This window comes from Amblyomma mixtum, chromosome 3 (assembly GCF_055824585.1).
Source record: "Amblyomma mixtum isolate Tamu chromosome 3, ASM5582458v1, whole genome shotgun sequence".
NCBI lineage: Eukaryota > Metazoa > Arthropoda > Arachnida > Ixodida > Ixodidae > Amblyomma > Amblyomma mixtum.
Genome location: NC_143014.1, coordinates 72070349 through 72078224, shown reverse-complemented (window position 1 = coordinate 72078224; position 7876 = coordinate 72070349). Strand labels below are relative to the sequence as shown.

Genomic DNA, 7876 nt, shown 5'->3' with positions numbered 1-7876 from the left:
AGTCAAGGGGTGGAAGAGTGGAGCCGGTGTAGGGCGTGTCACATGGTGATTGGTGCCCCTTGCCACCCGCTCGCACGGTCAGGACCAGTCAGCAGCAGCTGCAGCTCCATTCGGAGGGAACACTAATGATAACGCATACTCTGCTGCATGGAGAACAGTTGTCTAGAGATATAACATTGGTTTTGAGCAAGTGAAAGGCGTAGTAACTGTCTCATTTCTCAGTTGACACTGCAACCACGCCGTGAGGGAAGGAAGGTGCAGTGAAAGAAGAAGTGCCGTAGTGAAGGGCCCCGGAATAATTTCGACCGCCTGGGGACCGTTAACGTGCACAGACAGACATCGCAGAACACACTGGCATCTTTTGCTTGGTTTGGTTTATGGGGTTTAATTTCCCGAAGCGACTCAGGCTATGAAGGACGCCGTGGTGAAGGGCTCTGGAAATTTCGACCACCTGGGGTTCTTTAACGTGCACTAACATTACTGAGTACACGGGAACGGTAGTGGGAGATACACTTTAGCCTGTAAGTACCTCCTCTGGAGGGTGAAAGGTTCACACAGACCGCGGATTTTTTTTGGGAAAGTGGGCTATACTGCTAATGCAGTAAAAAACATTGGAGGGGACACTTAAGCTCTGCCTTAAGTGCATGACGCGATAGCTGCAATGGGTTAAATGCAGACTTGGTCATTCTCTACTTATCACTCATAAATCCCTGCGAATCCTCCTACCACTCCTGGCGAAGTGGTTACGTGATGCGCCACTGCCCTGCAATGGCAGGTGCTCCCACCGGTGGGACTTGTGTGATCCGTGTTGTTCTTACCAGCAACGTCTTGCAACCAATCATTAATTTAACTGCCACCTGCCATGGTGCGCAGTTTGCTCACAATATGGTGGGCAAGTTGTGACGTCACAAGGTCACATGACTCAGGTGGCCCACCTACCTCCTAGGTTGCTTCTCTGGGGATTTTTCGTTGATTTTTCGCTCATGGTCAATGCCGGCGCCACCGAGTTTTCTGCTACACGAGCTAACGATATCGCGTTAAAACATCAAAGCATATCACTCGTCACTACTTGAGTGGCGCTGGTAGATTGCGGCCTTTAGTTTGCTTTCCAAGCATTTAGCAGGCCGGCACAGTGGCGAGCACGCTTGTCTAGTGCACTCGGGGTGTGCTGTGGAGAAAATTAGGGGCAAGGTGCTTGTGTATGCACGATTCGTACGTCTATCCAGTCGCGCTCAGGCGGGACTAATATCTCTGAAACTCAGTACCTGTTTTAAAATTCTGCTTCTTTTCCTTCGCAGAGCACAGCTCGAGCGCTCTAGACAAGTGTGCTCTTCTCAGCTGTGATTCTTTCAGTGCTCGTCCTCTTTTGTGATGAATAACGTCGTTTTTCAGCTGTCTCATAATGAATCTGAGTTAACCTACTGTCCCATTTAGCATCTTTACTTTCGAGCAACTGCCCCGAAAAATACCTGTTAACTTCCCGTTACTTTCCCTGGGCATCAAGAGAGAGAATCGTACACTGTTCAAACAGAAAACAAAATGTGCATGATGTGATGCCGCAAATCTGCATTAGCAGTATTCGTCGCCTTCCTATTTGTCTTTGAATTGTTTTCGGCTCGCTTTTAATGCGCTAGCACTAAGAACGCCCCCTCACCGATTTTGCCACTGTCTGTCTGGCGACGCGGGTTGCTAGGAAAGAACAATCGGGGTCACACAAGCCCCACCGGTAGCAGCACCTGCCATCGTAGGGCAGTGGTGCATCGCAGAACCAGTGCATCACTCTACCAAGAGTGGTATGAGGACTCCCATCAATCTATGAGTGTAGAGAATGACCATAGAATTGCACATATACGGAAATATATATTCTCACACACATATATATTGCACATATATGGGAACGCCATCAAGTCATATACCCTTAAGGCAGAGCTTAAGTGTCCCCTCCAGTTTTAGTGTGCTAGCACTAAGCCCCCCCATTTCAATGGTTTTGTGCTTACCGGTTTCGCCCATCTTTGAAGTCTGCTTCACCTTGAAAACCGAGCCTGAAGCCGAAGTGCTAGCGCTCCTAATTTGCGTACAGCCTAACTACACTAAATCATCCGTCATTTTTTTTCGTTCCATTGTGAACCTTGAAGGTGAGTGCAGGCTTATAGATGGGAGACGATGTTGATAGAGGATGCAGGAGGTGCTTTCTCAACGGTGGAGGTGAGGGTGGTAAGTGGACGATACAGGCTGGAATGTTGGAGAATAATGGTGGGAGGTGGCTCATATGTGGTAGATAATGGGTGTTTCCTCTGGAGGCAAACCCCAGAGTGCTGAGACTTCGCACGCACACCACAGACTTTTTGGGGAAAGAGAACTGTAGAGCCAACACAGTAAAAACAGAAAACCGCCCGCATATCAAAGCAATGACAGCACTACAGTTGCGTTGCGTCAGCATGCAGTGGCAATGACCCCCCTTCGCTAGCCATCTTTAAAGATGCGCACTTTAGATTGCCCCACAAAGTGGATGTAGATATGTGTCATGCCTAAAAAGGTTGATAACTAATTCTCGGTTCTCTTCTGTGTCCTGCAAAGAAACAGCAGCGACAGACGAGGAGCTGCAATTCAAGCAGAGTGCACAACTATATATGTGCGATTATATGCGCATACTATTATATATGCGTTATAATAAGCGCAGAGAGGATATGATAGGCTTCTGATAACATATGTCACTAAATTTAGACAGCTCGGCACTATAAAGTTCCTTTCCAATACCAGACTGATTGTTCGTGGTGAACTGGCGTTAGCAGTGCTTGTCTTCTACGGCATTTGCCTGCTGAGTAAGAGGACGTGTGGTGAAGCCCCCCGCCTCCCTATACCCCCTTTGCGCAGCCGCTGCGCCAGCGTCTTTTGCGGCATTCGACTGCTGACCATGAGGATACAAGATGAAATTCCGGTTGCGGAGGAAGCGTTGCGACAGATGCCAAACACAAAAGACACCGGTGTGCTGAGTGATGTCAGGAATCTCAGGTGATATAAATTAATCTGGAGCCCTCCACTACAGAATATCTTCCTCCTTTCCTTTATTTCTTCCCTGACAGTGCGGCTATGTCCACCGGGAGAGACGGTTGCTACGTCTTTCCTTTACTTATGACTTTTTTTAGTCTTTCTGCTTCATACCTCTCCCCTTCCCAAGTCACAGATGTTGGCAAGCAAACATACACTCGTGTGCTGGGTTTCCTTGTCAATAAAGGCTATCACTGTAAACGTTCTGGAATTCAGTGAAGATTTTATCTGTGAAGGCAGGCTTTTTCTTGACTGAAGAGGGGCAGGGCTTGGAAAACTTGGTGGCCGCAGTAGCGCCAGTTGAAACAACCACTGCCGAATTTCAGAAGACACTCAAAGAAGGCGGTTTCTATGACGTCTGGCTAGAATTTCGCATAGACAGGGGAGTCAAAATGAACGTCTCAGTCATGACCAAATGGCTGCTGCCATGAAAATGCGGAGAAGCACTTGCTGATAAGCGACCTTTTCTGTGTCGCAGTTTATCTAGTTTGGTTTATGGGGGTTTAATGTCTCAAAGCGACTCGGGCTATGAGGGACGCCGTAGTAAAGGGCTCCGGAAATTTCGACCACCTGGGGTTCTGTAACGTGTGCCGACATTGCACAGTATACGGCCTCTAGAATTTCGCCTCCATCGAAATTCAACCGCTGCGGCCGGTATCAAACCCGTATCTTTCGAGTCAGCAGCTGAGCGTCATGGCCACCGTGGCGGCTCATTTTACCTAGGTCTTCGATACTAAGCTCAAGTTTGAATTCTCGACGCGCTTTACTTTCCCCGAGTTGTTTAACAGGGTAATGGCAACAGAAGATCGCATGTTACTCATGTTTTCCCATTTAACTTGAATTGCCGAATTTTCACAATCAAACCTCCTGAATACCTCTCGCAAATGCATAATTAAACAGTGGCGAGATTGTTAGCTTGCGTGGCACACTTTGATACTTAAAAGACTATGATAGCGCTCTTCAGTCCATCTATATACTTTCTAGCATCTTGACATATGCCTCTTCCACGCTGTGATTACGTCATGCCTGAGTGAGTGCTGATGTTTCCATTGAATCAAGAAATGCATTAAATTCCCATTCTCAACAAATCAAGGTGAACATCGTCGCAAATCGTGGTGTACCTGAAGTAGTGAGAGCAAACATTAAACCGAACATAAATTTTCTTCGAACCTGCCACAGTGGCTCAGTAGTTAGGACGCTTGGCTACTGAGCCGGAGTTCCCGGGTTCGAACCCGGCCACGGCAGCAGAGTTTTGATGGCGGCGTAACACAAAGGCACCCACCCGTGTGCTGTGCGATGTCTGTGCACGTTAAAGATCCCCAGGTGGTCAAAATTATTCCAGAGCGCTCCTCTATGGCACCTCTTTCTTCTTTACTCTGACCTTCCTCCCTTCCCTTACGGCGTGGTTCGGGTGTCCACCGAGATGTGAAACAATTATTGCGCTATTTCCTTTCCTCAAAAAAGCAATTTTCATTTTTTTTTTCAAACCTTCTGAAACTTTTTCCCGAATGGTATCCACTAGAAAGAAAACAGTATTATACTTACGCCCCATGCGGAATTCGAAACAATGGCGGCACAAACACCGAAACTTCTTCGCCCCTTGATTTGATGCCTTTGATCGCTCGGCCATTTCCGCAGCTCTTTTTTTTATCTTTGCTTCATGGACGAAACAACCTCCTAAACCCACCCCGTGCCTTACTTGACTGGGTCACATTCTGCCATCCTGTCAAATTCTTACGCCATCATAACGCCACCACACCGCCCGCACATCAAAATGCTGGGAGCCTTCTAGTATGATCGGCCTTTTATTTGGTTCTGTACAACGTGGGCCTGTCCACCTAGGCAGTCCATCACCAGTGTTTTCGTGCTTCAAGTCTGAAAACAAAAAATAATGATACACTGTATCTAACACCTTAACCAGGTCAATATGAATGAGAACAACTTGCCCGACCTCATCTGTAACTGTCTCCAATACCAAACGTGTGATATGGATGAATTTGGATGTTACGACCTTGAATACCACAGGCTTGATGCCAGCCAACGAAATCCAATGCCAAAAGCTGCACACGGGAACAAGGGACCTTTGCAAATACTATCTTGCAACGCTCATACATCAGGACGTCAGACGGTACATTTCGACAATCCTCAACTGGTTCATATAAGAGGTTTTCAAATTAGTTCGGTATAAAAAGCAGCACTAAAAACTTCCAACATGGCAGGCACTAGGCAAGGCGAAAACGTTTCGTACCATCCAGGCAAAAAAGTTTCTGGCCCTGCAGAGCAAAAGTGGCCATTCTGACCTCATCTAAAATAATAGGCCGTTCGGTTACTGCACGCTCCTCATCCTCGAGGAAACACTTCATGAAGTGGCTGATACCTGATCCGCATATCTACTTTACGCTACTCCCATAGAGCTGCACATAACAGTCAGAAAGCTTCAAGAGCACCACTGGTGTGATTGTAATCATTGCCTCCATATTGAAGCTGCAAGAGTACCACTGTAATCATTGCCTCCGTACTGAATCTTCAATACCTCCTTTGAAACAGCATCCTGGCTTTCATCACTAAACACCTGGCGAGATGGTTGTTCATCAAAGAACCTTAACATTCAAGGCCTAACTAAGGCTACCCAATGTTTTTCTGTGGCAAACCCTTGTGACTGCTGTGCTTAGTTGAGGTCAAAATACGCTTCTGGGCTAATTTTTTGTACCTCATGCAGCTCATGGCATGACCGATTTTAGTAACAAATATAACAAACCATGTAATTATGTCTAGCTTGGCAGGTCAAGTGGTTTTTGTTTTCACTGAGACTCGTAGAGCTTGGAAGGTTACATGTCATAAAGTTGACGCAACACAACCCAAACTACAAGGAAGTGTAAATTGGGGGGGGGGGGGGGGGGGGGGGAATCGGGTGACTTCATTTGCGGTTTTCTTCTATCAGTCTAGTGTAGCTTCTTGCTTCCAGACTGATTTCATTTAGAGCGGTATGACATCATGACGCAGTTGCACTTTACTAAGGCAAATTATGATAAGCCCACAAGGACCTCTGTAACTAAAAAAAATAAGGTCCATCTATAGAAATGCAGTCAGGCCATTCTGAGGCACTTGCCTTGGGATTCATTTAACGATTTTTGTATCAACTCAATGAAAACTCAGAAGGCTAATAAACAAACATTTATTTTCAGCAATAGCTCAAATCAATCACATCGTGAAACTTGCAATAGCATGGTACCACATCATATTTCGCAGAGCTGCTAAACTTACCAAGTCAATCCACAGAACTATTTTGCACTGGTTTGAGATGGCGACGATGGCCCTTGTTCTGCTGTGTCAAGCTGCTTGAGAAGACGAAATAGAGCAGCTGCTTCCCTGATTCGGCTGAACTCTATGCAAAAGGCCTGGACTTCAATGAAGAGGTCCTGTAAAAAAGGCCACATTTCTCACAGCTATAGAGCATGTTTGGCATGATAACATTTATTGTCCAAACTAATAAGTAATGCCTGTACTTGATCTTCTATTCATCTCCACTAAACCAACAGAATAATAAAAATCTCGTGCCAAAGCTGTCTTCTTGCAAAAGGAGTCTGCATAAAGCAGGATAATGGAGAACAACGACAAGTTGGAATGCTCATTTTCTTGTCAGTTTCCTTTCTCTTTCTGCGCTGCAATGATAAGTACAGGCAGGGTCAGAGACTTTCGACCCCGTCTGTACGTGTGCGCAAAGCCTCTGCATCTCCTTTTTGCAAGTACAAAGAATGCTGAGAAGCATGTCTCAATAACAGATGTGCATGTTAAAAATGAAATGTTATGCAGCTGACACACCAGTAAAACATATGGCATGGAGCAGCAGCTCAAGAAGCCTTGTGGCGTTCCACTGCACCACCTGAATTCACTTCTGGTGGTCCAGATAAATGCTAAAGAAACAAGTATTATAACCTTGTGAACATATAAACGTAAAACATCACTAAGAACTTTAAGAACACAGCCAACACTGCCCAAAAACTGAAATGTGAGATTGGAGAACTTCAATTAAACCGCCTAGCTGTATGTGTTTCTACACATGAATTATGCTGCACAACAATGCCTTCCAAACAACTAGGGGAACATTCTGAGAACACCAGATCATTAGAGAGATTAAGCATAGCACAATCTGCTACTGTGATCCGCTAATGTGAGGACCAGCTGCACTAACGCAGCAGCAGGTGTGCGCCTGCACCTGCCCTCGGGGCCATCTGCACGTGTGTAAGTTCGTGCTCGCTCTGCAGTAAAGCACGTACGCACAGATGACGCCTCGCAGAACTGGACTGCGGCAGCAGATTATGCCAGTGGCAGATACAAAGGGGGATAGGGGGACTTCTCGACAGAAAATTTTCTTTGGAAAAATTACAAAAAAGCTCCTTTTTTTCTGATGAAGTAACGAACTGAACATAAATAAGCGCCCCCCTCCTCACTTTTCAAACTGCCCCTTCCAGGAAGTGCCCACAAATCTGCCTCTGGATTGCACTATGTCAAAATTCTCTATTAGCAAGTACCTTTACTTGTATACTACAAAAAGAAAAAACAGAGAAGGAAAATGCAAATTGCCATTCTGCTAATGATTCTGTGTAAATCTTGGAGCATACCAGACAATAAATTTAGGAGAAAAAATGCTAGGCAATGAACTGATACGACCCATCTGCATTGCCACATGTTCTATCAAAGCATTGTGCCCAGACGCTATATTTGAGGCAACATTAAGTAAAACAAGACTGAGCACATGTGAACACTGTAATGAGCAAGCAAGAAACTCAACGCAGTTAATGCATACTGATGTGTTTGACAGTTACAA

At 45.8% G+C, this 7876-nt stretch overlaps 1 protein-coding gene across 3 annotated transcripts in view; it reads right to left on the bottom strand.

Annotated features, from left to right (window-relative positions):
- Positions 1–4840: 4840 nt before the first annotated feature.
- The window catches only part of Not11 (CCR4-NOT transcription complex subunit 11), a 29239-nt gene continuing 26203 nt past the window's right edge, over positions 4841–7876 (bottom strand). For all 3 annotated transcript variants that reach the window (XM_089579612.1, XM_089579614.1, XM_089579613.1), the window contains 2 exons: positions 6313–6467; positions 4841–4923 (listed from right to left, as the gene is read on the bottom strand). In XM_089579612.1, the coding sequence (XP_089435738.1) occupies positions 6330–6467 (138 nt within the window). In that variant the 3' untranslated portion in view covers positions 4841–4923; positions 6313–6329. The remainder of the gene's footprint in view (positions 4924–6312; positions 6468–7876) is intronic.